The sequence below is a fragment of the Syzygium oleosum genome, unplaced genomic scaffold, assembly GCF_021117445.2.
Source record: "Syzygium oleosum isolate NSW1041296 unplaced genomic scaffold, Sole_v2.1 Sole_v2.09, whole genome shotgun sequence".
Taxonomy (NCBI): domain Eukaryota; kingdom Viridiplantae; phylum Streptophyta; class Magnoliopsida; order Myrtales; family Myrtaceae; genus Syzygium; species Syzygium oleosum.
In genome coordinates, this window is record NW_026607493.1 from 2,270,490 (window position 1) to 2,289,451 (window position 18,962).

Genomic DNA, 18,962 nt, shown 5'->3' on the forward strand with positions numbered 1-18,962 from the left:
TTTGACATTAAATTTTTTATTTATTAGTATTTTACTTAGTACTCTACTCAGCTAATAGTTACATACTATCCCTGGGATCGTCCTTTCATGGTATGGTAATCACGTTAGGTTCTTCTGAAACTACACCAGTGTCTATCTCGAGCTTTCCTTTCGATTTGTCTTGAACAAGTTCTGTGCTTGTTCTAATTGCAAAGGCACTTCATCTTATCCCGTGAAAATAGAAAAAGTTGCAAATTGATATGGGCTAATCTTCGGAAGTTCTCTCACGAGAAATAGTCTTTTTAGATGATCTGACATGAATTTTACGAGCTCGCTAACCATTGGCACTTAGGACCCGCCCCAATCTTGACCGTGGAATCGAAGACGCCCGGCAATCGCCGTGTCAAGTTCCGAGTGAACTCTCATGAGTCAGTTCCTAAATCCCAATACATCTCGTGTCACGCCCCGAACCCCCGTCGAGCCCGCAACATCCCGCCTCCGGTCGAACAGAGTGCGACGTCCCAGGAATAACGTCGCCGACCCAACGATCCATCAAAATTAACTCGCGGCGGAAGCAATCAAAAAATCCCGGACATTAAAATTGGAGAACACCAGGAAGGAACAAATCGTCAAACCACCAAGCATATATTACACTTCCAAATATTTACATCATCTGCCAATACAAACCACAAAATAATTTATAAGCACACCGAACTATAAACTACAAACCACCAAAATATCAAGATCAGCTCTCTAGGTCAAGACTATCCAAAATGGGGCGCATCCTCCTCCCGAACTATCCCCTACGCCCTCTCGAAGGCGTCCACTCGACTCACCTGTCCTCGGCATCACCACCGAATCCTCCGCACTGTCCTGGCTCACCGACGACTCCGAGTCGACCTCAATCTCGACATTCAGCAGGGGCTCGAAATGGTTTAGTTGAAACAACCATGAGATCACATCTCAATAAGTCACAACCTAAGCCCCACCAGCTATCACGTAATTCCGCACACATCCAAACGCGCAACCAAACAACCACACAACCAAAGAATCAAACATTCACACATACCTGAACTCTCTACATATGCACCATGCACGTTAGCCCACAATCCCAACATACAATTCTTGCACACATGCCATCACACACTTTCCACATATCAATACACGCGCCAATCATACCACAAAGAATACATCACAGCACGCGCGGTTCGATTATAAAGCAAACCTACTTGGGCACGTCCCATACCATGCCTAGCAGATTTTACCCCATAATCGCGCACCGCATCACGCGATACAAACACACTCGCACACTAACTCACACCATGCATCACTTTCACAATCGTCACATGTCAAGCCAAATCGCGCTCGTTCTCAACTCTTTCCACCACTACCGCGCCCGCGCAAAACGCATCGTGCCAACGGTCTTCGACCTCGTCGGGCATCGACACCCGTCGGCGGGCATCGTCACCTCGCCGGGGACGGCATCGTCCCACGTAAACGAACACGCCTCAGACGGAATCCTACACACACTTTCCTTCTACCGCGCCCGTAAACGCATCAGCCAACGGTCTTCGACCACGCCAGCATCGTCACCCCTCGGCCGGGCCGGCATCGTCACCTCGTCAGGACGGCATCGTCCCGCGTAAACGAACACGCCTCAGACGGACCTTACCCCGCGTAAACGAACACGCCTCAAGGTATCACTTTTCTCATCAATCCTCCATTCACGTACCTCTCGTTCCACACTCTCCACACGTACCACACGGCCACACATAGACACGGTCACACACACAAATTCACATCTCGCACACACTCTTCACAATTACCCATCCTCATCACGCGAACACCACACAAACACCCAAGCTTGGCAAGCGAACTCAATGGGCAATCATGCCACCACACCTCACAGCCACACAATCACACATACGAGCTCATTCAAGCATCAAACTACCCATCAAAATGCCACGATAACACCGAATAATTCTCGAGAGAGAGAAAATCGAGAATATGTAAAATCGGGTCCAAACTGGGCAGTTGCGCAGTGACAGAAATCCATTTGAAATAAATAGTAAACCAGCTCCAAAAATTATTATATTTGAATATGTTGTACAAAACATCTCAATGAACATTTTCCGAGAAGAACTAGAAACCCAGTTCAAACCATAAACACCTCGTTTTGACACTCAAAGTTGGACAAAATCCGATTCGCTCGGACAGCCCCTCAGGCCATCAAAATACAACTCATTCAGTATCCAAATCATTTTGGAAAGTCTTGAAATTTTTATATGTTATAACCACAAATGTCCCCAACAATTTTTGTGAAGGAAGTATTTTGAAAATAGGCCTGGAAAAATTTGTAAAAATTCGAACAGACCCGAAGGTCGGGTGAACAGTAAATCGGGCAGTTTTATTTCGGTCCAAAGATGGACTTCCGAATGGTATCAAATGATTTCCAAAAATTCCCAAATTAAATTATGTCATACTTCAAGATGTTGGGAGCAACTTTCATGAATAAAATTTCCCCAAATTCGGCCCTCAAAATTCTCTACAAAAGTAGCAAATCGGGAAGGTACAGTAACCGCGAATCCGCGATTCACCCCGAACCTCACGGATTCAAACCCGAACCGATTTCTACCGAATTCCAACCGCCAAAACTCATTTCCCGACGTCTAATCCAACCCGCAACAACCACTAACAGCCATACTCAGCCACCAATAGCCATGATTAACCACCAATAACCATGATCAACACCTTAATCAACCTCTAATCACCCCAAACCGCACCCAAACGAGTCCGAAAAATACCCGACGTCCTAGGCGAGGTTTAGGGAGCGACTTACCCGAACTCTAGACTAACTCGGCTAGAGCGGCAAGGGGGAACGGCTGGCCGGCGGCGATCGGCGGTGGCGGCTTGCTCCGACGATGCTCCAGCGATGATCGGCGGTCCAAGGCCGAGAAAGAGATGAGAGAATTTTTGGTGAGGGAGAGAGGGAGAGAGTTCTCTGTTGGGGGCTGCCGAGAAGAGAGGGAATGAGGAGAGAGAGAGGAGAGAAACAATTAAATATTTGGTCAAGGTTTGACCAATTTTTTCCTTAATTCCAATTTTGCCCTAAAACACTTGGTCCACATTCTTCCAAACCAAAATATCTAAGGCGTTTTGTCCAATATTTTGGGGCTGATATTTATCCACACTTAATCCCCAAATTCAATTTCCAAAATCCCCAAAATTCGAATACCCAAAAATAGGCCTAGGGGCAAAATCGTAATTTTCCGGTCCCGGCGAATTCCAATTTTCGCACATACGTGTTCCATATGTGCGTGGCCAACATAATATGGCGTCGAATCGTGAAATTCACTTTCTAAGTCCTCGAAAATCGATCGCAAAGTTCCTGAATAAAATAATATTATTTTTCTAATTTTGTCGAAATTCCAATTTTTGGCCAAAACCACTCTAAATGTGCGTGGCCACCCCAAAATGACCTTGGCCGCGAAAATAACCTCAAACAAGCCTCCAAATCCAGCCTCGGTGCCCACAGGGCAAAGCCGTATTTCGAGTTCGGTCGAAATTCCATTTTTCGACCGTACTTACCCCAAACATCATTGGCCACACTAAAATGACGTCATCCTCGTAGAAATAGTCGCGCACGACCTCGCAAAATCGACATCCAAGTCCGGATCCAATTTCGCGATCAAAATCGCCCAATCTCAATTTTAGGGTCTCTCACTAACAGGCGGCATGTTTAGGGATTACGCGTATCGACCTAGGGTTATTCGAGTCATGGCGACCTCGATCGTCACCGAAGGCTCGACTCATGATCGAACTCTTAGGTCCACGTACATTTCCCAGTAGCCATTCCCAAAGGCAGTATCCCGAAAATGATCGGGCCTAAGACTTACTAAAATGAAATGAGAAATAACATCTATTTCATTGATTCCGGAAATAGGTCGAAATTCAGGATGTTATATCTCGGCCATAGAAATCGAACTCGAGATCTCGTGCAAGCGAGGCTAAGCCAGGCCATGGCCCATGATCTATCTCCTTGGATTTCTTGTGGCATGAAAATGAGCCGCATTCATGGGCATAAAAGGCACGTTTGGGCCACTGGATCTTCTCAATGGAGATGGTTTTAAGGCCTATCTATCTATCCATGCATCTATCCATGCTTGATCCACATTTTTGGCTGCAAAATGATACTTTCAAGAAGAATACAAGAAGGTCGCAATCATCGCAGTCCTGGGTCGATAAGCTGAGAAAAACTCGTAGAGGTTAAAAAAAAAAAAAAGAAAAAAAAAGGATTATGTTTTTTCAGTCTCTTTTAAAAAAATTAGCAAAACTCCTTTATAAAGTATAGTTTTTACTAATGACATTTCCAAAGGCCTTTAGTCCAAGACAGGTACGAACTTACTTTGGAAAGTAACATTCTCGGAATGCAAATAGACTTTTTTCTTTCTTCCAATTTTGCCCTCTCTCATCTTTCATAATTCCAGAAATATCTTCAAGATCCCTAACTTGCCGGCGAAGGCCTCAACTAATGGCGAGTAGCTAGCGAGCCACCAACAAGCCATTGCTAGCCTTGCCTGAGGTCAGGTGACCTCAAGCGAGGCTGGCTAGCGGTTGGCTGGTAGCTTATTTAGCTCACTGACAGCTAAGTTTTGCCGGCAAATAATTTGAGATTTTTTTTAAAAAAATTATCAAAACTCTTTTACAAAGTATAGTTTTTACCAACAACATTTAGGTCAAAGTTGCTTACCAATGTGTTTTTAAAATACACTTTACGAAACACTAGTTGAATTTCGGAAATCCCTTTAGCCCAAAGGCCTCTACATTTTTCCAAAGATATTTTCCAAAATCGAACTAAATGCACCCTAAGTAGATAATAACTCAAGCAAAGGGTATTGAGGCACTAAGCAGTGAGTTCTTGCTTAAAATAATCAAAGAGTAGAGCTCCTAACCTCTTTATCATCAGGCGTTCAACACGTGATTAGTGGAATGAAGCGGACAAAGTTGAAGATGAATGAGCCAAAAAGAAAAACAAATTGCCCCCTCTTTCCCTCACACGCAGCTTACCTCTCTGTCGCTTTACTGTTGTAAAAAAGTTGCAGTGCCACGGGCTTTGTCACCTTATCCTTCTCCTTTTCTCTTCTTTTAAAATCATAAAGAAAATCACCATTCGCTTTAGCCTGAAAAGAAAGTTTTTGAAAAATTTTCAAATAGACTTTGTTCCATGCCTACTGCATTGTATCCAAAGGAACATTCAAAAGCAACCTAAAAAAAGAGGTCTAATCCGCATGTGTATATAAACCCGGTTGAGATGAGGCTGAGTATCTAGTGACTAGTGTGTGATCAAATTCCAATATTCACACCCGCTTCTCTTTGCTTTTTGTCTCCAATGATGCATGTAAGGCACAATCGCTACTGTTTTTGCCTTTGCTTACTCATTTCTCTTGTTAGTTTCCTCAATGATTGATGCATGTTCAATGATTGTAGGGTAATTCCAAGAGGCAAGGGTGGCAAGTCCCTGCTTTCGGGAGCTGGGATAGCTACGAAGGCGTTCCTTTCACTCAGTGCTTTGACTCGGCGAGACGGGCCGAGTCGCTACGTTATGAGTACTGCAACGAGGATCGTGATTTATACGTGGATGATGGTCTTTACGAGAGTGATGAAGTAGCACCTGCTGTGATCGTTGTTCCTCGCCGAAGGGTAAGTTGAAAAAAAGCTAACGGTTTCGGAAACATGAACAAGTTATTCTTTTCTCTTGAAAATATGAGCATTCGTTATCGTGAACTTTTTCGCCGCGTGATGCGAAAGATTTCTGTTGGCGACACTTTCGCCTTGATCCAGAGGCTTTTGGATTTCCACGCTCGTCCTCTCTTTGAAATTTTTCTTTTTCATCTTGATTTGAGAAATCACGCTGAATCACTTCATTGTTCGTGAATTTGAGTTAGAAATTTGAACTCTCCAATCACATAAATCACGTCTCATCTTTTTTGTGACTTCATATGTTTTGCGAAATGTGATGAGTTCAATCTAGCAGGCAAAATCTAGACAGGTCTTCTCTAATGTGAAGAACACTTGCCTTACCACATTTGACTATCATAACTCCTCAAGCTATGGTGATCCAGATTTACATCCTCTTATGCGATTTCCACATTTGTAGAGTCTAGAATGCATATGTTGGAAGTAAATAATAATTTTGCGGAGCTTGAGATGCTCTTATAAGGATCACGATCATGAACAAAACTAACGAAATGACTGGCGGAATGTACTTACAAGTTTTTGTTATTTGTAGCAGACAGAAGTTCACGACCCTCATGCCGAAATAGTAAAAGAAAAGCGATGGCCGAACGACCTTGAAGGGTCTCCGATCCCAGGATTTCACTTCAGGGCGAGGCCGAAACCCGTTGATGAAGACCTGTACAAAGTCCCGGCCGAACTGCTTCATGTCAAACCTAGGAAGGCAGGCTTTCAGACCCTTTTCAATTAAAAACCAACATCATAACTAAGCCACCGATTTGTTTGCTAAAGTACCATTTTTGAATTTTTTTTATCATGGCCAATTAAACTTCTCACTTTGTTTGAATTTTTGCTGCAGAAAAGAGGGTCGGCCTTCTTTTCCAGCTGCTTGATTCCAGCCTGTGCCTTGTGCTAGAGAAGCTTACAACGATGAATTCTATAGAATGCTTGTGCTATGTATATCTTTTCGTGCACTTCTATGGGAAATCAAGCCGTGTAATTTCTTTGGGTGCAAGAAGTCAAGCTTTTTTGTGTTGGAATGTTCATTGAGCTTAATCCTTTTTCATCCTCTTTCTCTCCTTTCGCAAGTCACAACATTAATTCTTTCGACCCAAATTACATATTAAAACGAGGAGATGAGCTCAAACGGACAATGGCGCTTAGTTTGTACATGGAGAGACAGTCATCGACTGGTGTTGACATTCGAGTTGAGGAAATTGGAAGAGGCTGATGTGAAAGAGCAAAAAAGAACACTATGAAGGGTAGGTTTGATTTCCCTTCTACAAAAGCGGAGAAAGTCGAAAAGAGCGAAAGAAAAAAGGACAAAAAAAAGCGGGAAAGAACGTTTAATTTTACTTCATAATTTTAATATTTCAGCCTCAAGATTCACGGGAGAGAAAAGTGTGAACTTTGCAAATCTTCCCGTGACACCATCGAGACAGGCATGAACATAAATTGACATAAAGTTCGGTGCATGCAAGTGACCTTTTCCTTTTGTAGTAGACTTTTGATAGCAATTCACGTTGGAAATTAATCAAAAGCAATGCATTGAACTTCTAAAACCCAAAAGCAAAAGCAAGGAATAATCGGGAACCAAGGGGAGGCAAACCTAACGATTGCAGTCAATCATCCCATTGGACTTGCAGTTAAGAACAGTTGAGTACCGAGATCGTGGTCTCTTTTCTGATTGGCGAGCAGAGAGGGGGAGAGAGCCTTTTCACTTTACTTTCAGAGCAAATGGCCTGCTTTCTCTTCTTTTGTATTCACAGTGGGAAAGCCACGGCCAGATGATAAAAGATATTAAAGTTCTCAGTTTCTGATACAAAATTACACTGAACCATATAATTATATTCCTCAAATTGCATACATAGGTAAGAGGGAAGAAAGATGGTTAGCAGTCCAGATCCTCTGAGCACACCCCCAGAGCATGCCGTGCAAACTGCTCTGCTGAATCTGCAACCACCACAAGTGAAAGTAATGCGCAAATCACTGCTTTTTTACTGGCTCTGGCATGGGAACGAATTGACTTGTCCAGGAGGACACATTTGCCTCACATGCCAATTTTAGCTGGCGAGATACGGAACTCTAATGGGAGCCATCAGTCACTTTCACTTTCCGAAAAGTATCTCTGAGCATCGAATGGCCGATACCGGGAGCTTGCATCTGGATCATCCGAAGGGGGTGCTGCGTTCATGGGTGCAAATGCTGCAATTGGCATGCATAAATACATGAGAAATGGCACCAATACACTATTGCAACCTGAATTATAAGAACTCAACGAAAATTTCCAATGACAATAAAGAGCCATCAATCTAAGTGCTGCCTTCAGCTTGCACTAAGGAAATGAGATTGCATCCAGTCACTGTCCTTGTGAGCTTTCAGTATTTGCAATAACATAGTTTGCATAATTTACTCTACAAATAGAAAACCATTCCAGGACACAAAATATTGTTATTTTAAATTTTTTTCTCATTCTTAGGGCTTTTTGAATATTACACACGAATGCTTCAAATTCACCCGCACTTGAATGGCTAAAATAAGGATGGAACCTAATCTAGATTCTGCAATGAGAACATCGTGATAAAGTACATTCATTTTCTTCACAAAGATAATTCCTTTTCCTACAAATCGACAAAAAACACAGCTATTCATTCACATTTGCAATGTCATAGCCATCTGACATCTAGGGAAATGCTTGAACAAGAAAATTAGCAAAAAGGTATATGGAGAAAATTTTTATCTTCTAGCTTAAGAAGTTAAAGGAGGTACTAATCAACAAAAAGAGTGAACCAACAGACATGATCAATAGCATCTATATCATGCACGTAAAGATAAATTTCAGTATATTACTCATTAAAAGCATGCTGCTGCTGACGCTTGAGTGTGTCAGAACAAGTAATAACCATTAAAGGAAAATATAGCTCATACGTTTCTTATAGGTACTTTATGCTCATTTATGACTAGATAAATTTTTTTAGTGATAAATGAGATTTCATTAAGAAGGTACCAAGGGGGTACTGCCCCCATACAAAACAGCTATAGGTAAAAGCTACCATATGCAAAATAACGCACAAAAGACTGTTTCTAACATTTCCGGAAAACTAGAAGCATGAAATTGAACTTAAACATATATAGATTTCGTGATATGAAGTAAAAAGACTCATAAACAAGTCTGTAGACGAATCACAGATTGATGACATCACAACCAAGGGAGCATGTCTATAAAATTGGAAACATGACTCCCACAAATAAGGATGGATCTAGACTTAGAATCTTGGGGGGGCCAAAACGGTCAAATACGGTCCCTCGGGGGACCAATCTCCCATTCTTCCTCGTCAAAATCAAAGTTCACTTTTGATTATTTCCATATAAAGTGTCCTAATATGCAAATTATTGATTTTGTGTTATGACACTTCGTGTGGGAGTTGCGAATTTGAACCATAGATACAACTAGGTAATTGAGGGGATTGATCCCCTAACCATAGATACCCTGAAACCAAATATTCTTAACTCACGAAATATTACTTTTAAACAACCATTGATTTAGCTAATCACTACTGGTTGAGAGCTAATTTCTTGCCACTTAACATCAAACTTTTTATCAACCCATCAATCTTAGTTATACTGACATGGAACAATAGAAAGTTGTTAATTTGATAAAAGATCTTAATCAGAATTGGTCCATAATCTTAAGAGCCAGGTTAATTTAAGGGTTTCTGTATAGTGTTTTAGAATGAGAAAAATAAGAAGAATTCCTACTTTTGTAACCATGGATATTGTGAGAAATAAAATTCAAAGTTTTAATTTGGAATTCAAGTAGACTCGGTAATCCAATCTATTCACTAGGTCTCCTGATTTCTGTTAATTTGGAAGCTGTGATTCAAATTTTCATTTTTGTTGGCAAAATCTAATTGGACTGGCTTTTTCAGGGGCAAAGAGCAATTGAGATTTACATCCGTGTAAGAAAACATAAATTATGGGTAATGGCAGACCCCATTCAGAGAGGTCATGCCCACAATTACAGACCCATTCAGAGAGGTCATTCAACCAATTGATTTTGAAAAACAGATAAAAATGTGAAACTGGCCATCCAGCTGAGGGTTACAATTCATCATTTCATTAAAATCCAAAGAGTAACTTAAAGTGCTTTGCATTTTCAATTGCATTTTGTAAAGATGAAATAACAGGTAGATACTAGATACCCAGAATATTTTCCATAAACCCACTCGTTACTTAGTTCAAGGGACAGATGCCTTGTGTGATGTGGTATGATGTAGGTCCAATGCAACCAGCTCATTTCTCAAAATAAAAAATTATGCTCTGCCTTATCCTTCGTCTAGCTAAATAATGATCTGCATTTTATAATGAATGGAATACAGGTGATACCCAGATTAGTTTCCATAAACCCACTAGTCTTTAATTCCAGGAGCAGCCGCCTTGGGCGACGTAATAAGAATGTAGGTGCTAAGAATGTAGGTGCCAATGCAATCAGCTCTTTACTCAAAACAAGAAATTACATCTGCCCTATCCTTTTATATGTATAGCCAATCCATCAACTATCGAAAACAAGGTATACCACAAGATTCACAGAAGTTCGAAAGCCTACAGACGTGTGAGACAGATCATGTAGCTTGACTTCTTATATGGGAAGCTAAAAAATTCATGGTGACGTGTTACCACATAGGTCACAAACAATAGAAGTTGGTGGCAGACATGTATGTTACCTTAGGAGTAAAAAATCACTGGCAAGCAGCTCATTATTTGGTGAAACCAATGGACAAAGATGAGTCATTCAAAAAGTCAAACATGACCTTACCTTTCTCCCTCATTCTTCTCTCTCTATCATATTCAAACTTATCTCGAATTTGATTAACCTTTTCCCATGTATCACCTTGTCCATTCCTTACAAATCCTTGCTCCTGCATTCAGAAAAATTTACCGTCTTTTAGATACCTTATAATACAATGGACGTGCAGAGATTATTGACAAATCATTCAGAGACACAGCATTGTAAGTAGCGAGGAAGTAACCATATTTGCCTTCATAATAATTCCAGTCCCATGGTGATTTTATCAGATAAAAAAAGCAATACTGTAAATAAGAGACAAGGATTCTGATTCCACTCCAGTACCTTGACTTGGCCTGCATAAGACCTCCTGCTCCTGAAACATAAAGAAGATATACAACACAGTTATAGTTGGTTCATACTATCTCTTGGAAGCTGAAATAAAAGCTATGCTTTACTTTTCATGACTCAGCTAGTGAGAAGCTTCCCAATATATGATTTGTGTCTCCAATTCAGGGGGCTAAAACTTGTTTAAACCACATCAATTGAAGAGGAGAAAATTTCATGCTTATCATTGCCCAACCTGTATGGGGAAAAATCTTGATCATCATCCTCAGCAGATTCATAATTTGCATGATCTTGGGCAATTTTCTTCGAATACCCTTCATCCCAATACAGCCTCTCCCAATTCTCTCTAAGCTCATTATACAGTTCCATATACCTTTTGCACCAAGGCTCATGCTCCTGAATCATTACCGCAAGTCAAAAAAGATAATGCAACAAGTAAAAGAAATCCAAAGAACAAATTTCCAACACTTCAATTGACTCATAGCACATAGGTGAGATTCAAACAAAACTAATGTGGGTTCTTTCAATTCTCTATCACACACTGTTCACACAGTCCCAGCATATACACCAATACTCATCCTCCCGAAAGATCACCTCGAATCTTGGTCGAATGCTGCAACACAATACGGAATACAGGCGAACAGTTCTGTACATCATTACCATGAGTAGAAAAACTGAACGAACACTCAACAAAACACCCTTAATAAATGGTAAAAGGAAAGCAGTAATTTGAAGAGCTAGAGACCATGTAACCTACAAAGCCAAACACCATTTGCATGACATCCAACAACGCAATCGACACGCAACCCACATTCCAGCTGAAGACGAAATCCAAAGCCTCACTCCCATCAACATTTCACACAGCGCGACCGACAAAGGAGCTACAGACACATCTCCCACAACACGAGCGCCAAAAAAATTTCGAACAGCAAATCGAGTGTCGGTACGGACCGCCTCCTTGAGCACGAGGCGAGTGCGGCGCATGAACTGATCCCTGAGCTGCTTCCGCCGCCTGTTGGGTATGTTGTCCCTGGGGATCACGAAACGCTCGCGCGGGGGCACGTTGTCGCCGATCTCGTGCATCTCGCCGTCCACGATCCACCACTCCGATTTCCCGTCCGGCTTCCTGAGCGCGAGGGGCGGCGACTTCGGCCGCCGCCGCGGCGGGACGGCGTAGTGCCGAGGCGAGCAGAGGGAGCCGCCGCCGCCGCCGCCGACGCATCGGCGGAAGGCGGGGAATCGTTTCGCGAGGGATTGCATGGAAGAGTTTGGAGCAAGCTCTCCGGGATTGGGGAGGTTACTGTTTTGTTCGGAGGGTTTTGTCGAGGTTTCTTCATTTTTGGACGTCTTAATTTGTTTTTCAACTTGCCCCCCTCAGTTTGTGAAATTTGCGGCAATGCCCCCCAACTAAATTCTTATCGCACTTTTGATCCCGTGACCGGACGTGTTTTATTATGAAAGGCAAATTGATCATATATCATCGACATATGTGAGAAAAAAAATATAGAGTCTACTAAAAAGTGTAATAATTTCAGAATTACTAATAGATATCCATTCGACATAGATCTCGATCAAATTCTCGTTGAAATTATAATTACATGATATCGAATACTGTATATTTCAAAGTTATTATTCTACTTTTTTTTTTTGGTCGAATATTATTCTACTTATATATGTTTGTGTGCATACTTATACGACGAAACTATCCTTTTGTAAGTCGTGTGCTGTCACGTGATCGAAGCTCCGAATATAATTTGGCCGGAGTCGCTGTCCAGGGATGATGCACGGCAACCCGATTTCCGAAATTCGGAGGGCAAATTGTCTAAATTGAAACATTGGGTGGGCAATTTTGCGACAGCCCCAAAATCTTGGGGGGTATTTTATAATTCATCTGCATTTACTGTAGAAAAGAAAATTGAAATAAAAAGGAAAAAAAGCAGAGAGGCAGTACGGACGCCCATCTCGGGGAGCTCGGTCGAATCCAACGGCTCCCGTCGAGTTCCGACGCCGCTCGGCAATGGAAACGAAACCGCCATCGTCGTTTCTCCTTCCCGCTCTTTCCACTTCGCACTCGAAGACTGCACACGCGCAGCGCATAGCAGAATCGCCGGGAGAGCATGTGTGGAAGAGCTCGTTGCAGCCTCAGGGCCGACGACATCCCCCGCGCCGCTCACCGCGGCGGTCAACCCTCCCGCACCATCGACATGGACCGGTATCGCTTCTCCCTCCCTCTCTCTCTCTCTCTCTCTCTCTCTCTCTCTCTCTAGGTTTTCCGGTGTATGCGCGAGCGTGTGCATGGGTATTCGTGTGGGTTCGAGAGCGCCGGAGGTGCAATCGGATGTTCGATCGCAGAGAAATCACTTCCGTCGATTGCGTCGATCGAGGAGCGCGATTGAGCTATGCCCTAGTTTTCTGCCTTTTTGTTTTTTCCAGTGATAACAGGCGATGCCGTTTCTTTTCTTTTCTTTTTTGTGTGGAAAGTTTCGGTTGAAAGCAAGCAAGTCTGCGAAGACTTCTTTGGCGAATGAAGCTTCGTTTTTGTTCTCCAATGTTGCGCGAAGGTGTTTCTTGCTGGTGAGTTAAAGTGTTAGGGACGTGTGCTTTGTCACTCAGGTACCGCCCGGGCTATAATTTCTCGCCGGGATGGAATGTGCCGGTGGTGCGGAGGGAAGAGAATTCCGACGGGGATGATTACGTGCTCCACTGCATGAAATGGGGGTTGATTCCCAGTTTCACCAAGAAAAACGAGAAGCCTGATCATTATAAGATGGTATTAAGCTATTGGCATGCAAATCTCTTTTTTTTTTTATGACTTGAACTTCTGTGGTGCCGCGTTAGTTTGTGGACTTTAATGATGTCTTGCAGATTCTTTTTTTTTATTTTGGTCGGCAATGTTTGTTTGATTTCGAGAATTAAGTTAGGATAAAGTTAGAACTTATTGGTTTACTTTGGTTTTCTGCATGTACAAACTTGCATCGTGTCTAATTGATGTCTGTCTGTCTGTCACAGTTCAATGCTCGGTCAGAGTCGATAAATGAAAAGGCTTCGTTTCGTCGTCTCATTCCCAAATGCCGGTGCCTTGTGGCTGTTGAAGGGTATGCACATATCTAATCCTTGCATGAATTGATCTCTTGGTCATGGAACACAGTGGAGGCATATGTCTTCCTTTAGCTAGCAGTCTCTATTTTTGAGATGACATTAGTCTTATAATTTACCTTTTTTTTTAGCTTGGTTCTTATATTTTACGTGAATGGCAATCAACCTTCCCTTTTTAGTTCTTTTTCGGCAATCAGCCTTTCCACTTTAGTTTTTTCCCCATCTGCCAAATATATGTTATAAGAATAATCTTAGTCCAAATGTGTTTGTTAGCCTAATACACATTTATGTAGTGGTATGTGGTCTCTTGTTAATTGTCAGGTCTGCAATCACTTTTCATCTGTTACTGGAGGCAGTGCCAAGGACATTGCTGAAATTAAGAGCTTTAGTTGCAGATATCTTGAGGACTCTGTTTTCTAGTTTTGGCATGACTGGAACAGAAAAAACATAGGATAATGTGATGACTTCTTAAGCTAGAGTCCAACCACATCTTAGTAAAATCGTTAGGTTGTCTGGAGTGTTGTTGAGAATTTCCCTTACCATAGTTTGAACCTTTTCCTTATCTTGATTGACTGTAATGGGTTCTATTGATTGTCTGAAGTATCTGATGTCTTGCTACTTCTGTCTATTCTCCGGAGCACATGTCATATTTATGGTTAACTGGCATTTTTTTCTGCCTCTTTTAGGGGTCATGTCGTAGATACTGGATATTTCATTGAGTGTGGGATGTTTTGTAGTTTGCTTGTAGGTGCTTAGCTTCTTCTTTCAAGTTTTCTGCATCTTTTAGTGTGTTAATCAACTTGGATGTAATTTACAGATTCTATGAATGGAAAAAAGATGGATCCAAAAAGCAGCCATATTACATTCATTTCAAGGATGGTCGTCCCCTTGTATTTGCTGCTCTGTATGATTCATGGAAGAACTCAGAAGGTTCATTACTCTGTTAAATATAAATATCAGTCGTAGCGTGTATTGATTTCATTGAGAAAATCCTTTCCTTTCCGTCTTTTGTTTGGTACTTATTCTTTTTAATTCACTTCCTACGTCACGGCTACTTTGCTTGAATTCCGGCCTGGTAATGTACAATCTTCTGGTCTTCGATGATGCATCATTAACTTTTGTTTTGCTTTAGCTGGTCCTGCTCCCAATTGTCGAGTTTATTTGTCCTATTTCTCTTTCTACTCTTTCTCTGGAGAAAAGGCAGAAAAGGCTAATTTAACCTAATTAGAGCTGCTCGACTTTGTATGGACATATGATTCACAGCCATATCACTGAGCAAATGCTTTTCTGCAGGTGAAATTGTTTACACCTTTACCATTGTCACAACTTCATCATCGCCAGCTTTGCAGTGGCTACATGGTAAACAATTCTTGTTTTAGCTTTCTTATCTCTAATCACATGGTTTCTCTCGTATTCTACAGTGACTTACTCAATATAGGTGTACTTTTGAGTTATAATCAGTAAGCTTTATCTTTGCCAGACCTAGCATAAAAAAGTGATTGGTCATGCTTTACAGAAGAGGCTTAGATGTATACTTTTTGAAGGATAAGATTTTGTGATCAGCTGGAAATTGTGGTTTCTGTTTAAGATTGTAGGAAACTAGGATATGGGAGAATTTAAAATCAAGGGTTCGAACTTTTTATGCTGAAATTAGTCCATTGATGTTTCATTTCTTCACTACCCATTCAAGGTCTTAAGAGTCGCCTTCTTTTGATCATATTTCATAGCAACTTGAGCAACAAAATGGCAGTTCTTCTTGTCATCTGTTTATAGTAGCCTGAGATACACAATAGACACTATGGGCATGGATTATGCAACAAGGATTTTGAGACAGGAGAGGGATCATGTATAGAGTTGCACTGATCTTGCACTGCAGACAGGATGCCCGTTATTTTAGGTGACAAGGAGTCAACTGATAAATGGCTGGGTGGCTTGTCTTCTTCCAAATTAGATACTGTGCTCAAACCATATGCAGAGCCAGATCTGGTAAGAGCTCCATGACTGTGGAAAGATTGGATGAGACCTGCCTCATGTAATGCACCCAGCTTATTGAAATTCTTTGTTTAGGTTTGGTACCCTGTGACACCTGCTATGGGCAAGCCATCATTTGATGGACCAGAATGCATTAAGGAGGTAAGCTGAGCTTGGCTTATCTTCTTTATTTGTAACAGTCACACAACAGTCTCATTTATGAAATATACTCATGATGGATGGTACACAAGGCCCTGAAGATTTCATGGACGGAGCACTAGAAAGTTGGCATAAAAGAAATTTGTATTTATGACAGTCACACAACAGTCTCAATATGCCTTTGGTTTCTTTATTTTTTCTAGCAGATAATCTTAGGGAGTTGCTGATAATTGAGTCATTTTTGTTGCTTCTGAATGTGCTTCCATGAGCGGCTCATAGTTGATTACGTGGAGGTATGTTTTTTGTGGATGGTGATGATCTCCTGGCGTTTTATGTTAAAGAAGGTGGTCAAATTGCCATACTAGTCAACGAGCTAGCAAAGAGTCTATCCTCGTTCCTCTCCCTGACCACTGGATCTCTTGTACTCATTGGCACACCACGAAGATTTTTATCTATGTAACATTGTCTTTGCACTAGAGCAGATTTGACCCTCACAGAACAAACTGAATGTCTTTTTCTCCCTTTATCTACTCTTTTGTCACTAGAAATCTTCTTGGGTTCACATCGGTTACTTGTTTGCAGATCCAACTGAAGAAAGAGGACAAAAATATGATTTCAAAATTTTTCACGAGAAAGGAAATCAAGAAAGAAGAAGAAGCTAAGGGAGAAGAGAAAAGTTCTCATCATGATTCTGTCGAGACTGATGTGCATACAAGCTTTAAAGGGGAACCTAAAGTTGAAGACTGCAACGAATTCTCATCGCCAACTGATAAATCTGACGTTGCTAAACATCTTGATGACGCAACCGGACAGGGCCAAGTCAAAAGGGACTACAAGGAGTTCTCAACTGATTCCGATCAAGGCACATACCAAACAAATGTGACCCAAACAAGTCCATTGAAGAAGAAAAGAGAGGTTAAGAGTAATGAAGATAAACAACCGACACTATTTGCATACTTTACCAAAAGCTAGTTTGGATGCTTTAGCAAGATTTGTGGCTTCATTTATGTCCCTTGTCTGTATAAAATCGTACTTGTTGTATAGAGTGGTGACAGCTTACCTCCATTTTGTTGTTGGAAAGAGGTGTAGCTTGTATTGCTTGGTGATGTGTATAAGTTGCATTTTGCAGGGACATGAAAAAACAGATGAATCTGTAAGATCTTTGGGCTTGCAAATTATCGTTGTTAGCTGTGTTTTTGCTTGTGACAACGTCGACCAAAGTCTATTATGTTAATGCTTGTGACAATGCTGAGCAAAGTTTATCCTTTGCACTTTTGTCTCCGCTCTTGATTCTAGTTCGTGTAATTTATTCCATGAGGAGGATGAGATTAGTTATTCTGAGTTAATGGTCTAGAGAAATTGTTAACTGTGAAAATTTGTCTAGTAAATTACCAGGGTTGCATTGTTTCTGTATTGCCACTACAAAATCGAAATTGTGCTAGAAGAGCAGATTCAGTACAGACCCCATAAGCCAGCACCCAGCGGAGAGGTCAAGACATGGTAGGGTCTTCGATCGATTGAAGCTAACAGGGTGGCTTCTTAATTATGCAGTTTTACTCTGCCGTTATTATACAGATTTAGAAAGTGAAAGAAGGGGGAGAAATTTTACAGTAGAACGAAAATGCTGTTAGCAGTCAACACAAGGGAAACAGTTGCGGGCGCAAAATGGGTAGAGACCAGATACAATTGTCCGTCAAGCTCCCACTCCATGCTATCTGCATCACAATCTTCTTCAGCACCCGGAACGGGCTTGCAACGGCTCCCCACCGGACCACCGGCCGCGTCCCTAGGCAGAACCCGCGCCGCTTGTTGCCGAGCCGTATCATGTTGCCCCTCCGCCTCCTCAGCCGCCGGTGCGGGCGGCACCACCCGACCAAGATTGCGGAATTCGACAGCACAGAGATGCTGTTGGCATCCTTCTTCTCCATATTGCCAATATTGGGAGTGTTTGGCATCTTCATATCCAATCAAATGTTTATATAGTCTGTGAGGTGCATCTATTGGTGTTAATCATTAGGGTCATGATGGCTGTAATTATCACCATCATTATGTTTTAGAGCCTGATACTAAAGTGAAGTGAATTGTGGCCTTTGGAAGGGGCTTCGCCTTCTTTTGAACCTTTTCTTCTCAAGCCTTGTGGTAGTCATGATTACAAGAGATAGGCCTCTACTCAACTGAAGAGGAATTGATAGAAGATGCAAACAGAACGTATCAATTACCTTGGAATCCAATCATGACATGTATATGATTGCACTACCAAACTTTAAAATATAATTAAATAATTTGCTTTTCTTTTCCCTACTCACTTTAGTGGATCCACCAAGTTGAGGAAGCTTTTGGCTCAAAATAATAGACTGATTGAACAGAACTGATTATTAGGTATATGTTCCAGATAAATATAATTTATGTAGAAAGTTAAATTCTCTTAAGGATTTGTATATACTTTTCTAGAATTCATTCCATTTCGGTCATTTTCTCAACGGTACGATGTTTTGAGTAATGCTTGATCAAGACCAGTTTACAGATTAATATAAGTGAGGCAATGTACCATAAGTCGGACTTCAAAAGAGTGGTCATATTCAATGCACAATTAGAATCTGCCATATAATTGGATATATTAAATTGTGTATCAGATTCGTAAGGTACTAGGGAACTAATTCCAATATTTCTTTCCATATGCTATTGCCACCTCGTACACTGTCAAATGTTTGTCACACATATTTATTTGATATTTGCGAAAGTGCCACCTCTCTCTCTCTCTCATGTACCGTCATCGGATTCTTGGCGAGCGCCATCAACCCTCATCAGTCTCGGTGAGCCGAGCTTTATGTCTCATTGCCCATCCCTCTCTCCCTCTGTGAGTTTCCTAACCTCATATCAACATCCATAA

The 18,962-nt window shown here is 41.5% G+C and overlaps 3 protein-coding genes across 5 annotated transcripts; 2 read left to right on the forward strand and 1 right to left on the reverse strand.

Moving 5' to 3' along the window:
* The first annotated feature begins 5,154 nt into the window (after positions 1-5,154).
* Positions 5,155-6,752, forward strand: LOC115690516 (uncharacterized). 3 transcript variants are annotated; one of them, XM_030616873.2, is made up of 4 exons: positions 5,155-5,377; positions 5,467-5,679; positions 6,269-6,436; positions 6,572-6,752. In XM_030616873.2, exons 1-4 carry the CDS (start codon positions 5,369-5,371, stop codon positions 6,626-6,628), a joined length of 447 nt encoding a protein of 148 aa, XP_030472733.2. In that variant the 5' UTR covers positions 5,155-5,368; the 3' UTR covers positions 6,629-6,752. The 3 variants fall into 3 exon arrangements, with proteins under 3 accessions (XP_030472733.2, XP_030472734.2, XP_056170940.1); XM_030616874.2 differs by having other exon boundaries at positions 5,157-5,377; positions 5,467-5,683; positions 6,276-6,436; XM_056314965.1 differs by having other exon boundaries at positions 5,170-5,377; positions 6,272-6,436.
* Positions 6,753-7,311: 559 nt separating this feature from the next.
* LOC115690515 (uncharacterized) lies at positions 7,312-12,179 on the reverse strand. The gene is made up of 5 exons (XM_030616872.2): positions 11,798-12,179; positions 11,082-11,242; positions 10,844-10,874; positions 10,529-10,631; positions 7,312-7,917 (listed from the first exon to the last, which is right to left on the reverse strand). Exons 1-5 carry the CDS (start codon positions 12,104-12,106, stop codon positions 7,811-7,813), a joined length of 711 nt encoding a protein of 236 aa, XP_030472732.2. The 5' UTR covers positions 12,107-12,179; the 3' UTR covers positions 7,312-7,810.
* Positions 12,180-12,809: 630 nt separating this feature from the next.
* Positions 12,810-17,281, forward strand: LOC115690514 (uncharacterized). Its single transcript, XM_030616871.2, has 8 exons — positions 12,810-13,058; positions 13,460-13,616; positions 13,856-13,941; positions 14,760-14,872; positions 15,236-15,301; positions 15,819-15,928; positions 16,010-16,075; positions 16,655-17,281. Exons 1-8 carry the CDS (start codon positions 12,964-12,966, stop codon positions 17,042-17,044), a joined length of 1,083 nt encoding a protein of 360 aa, XP_030472731.2. The 5' UTR covers positions 12,810-12,963; the 3' UTR covers positions 17,045-17,281.
* Positions 17,282-18,962: the final 1,681 nt, after the last annotated feature.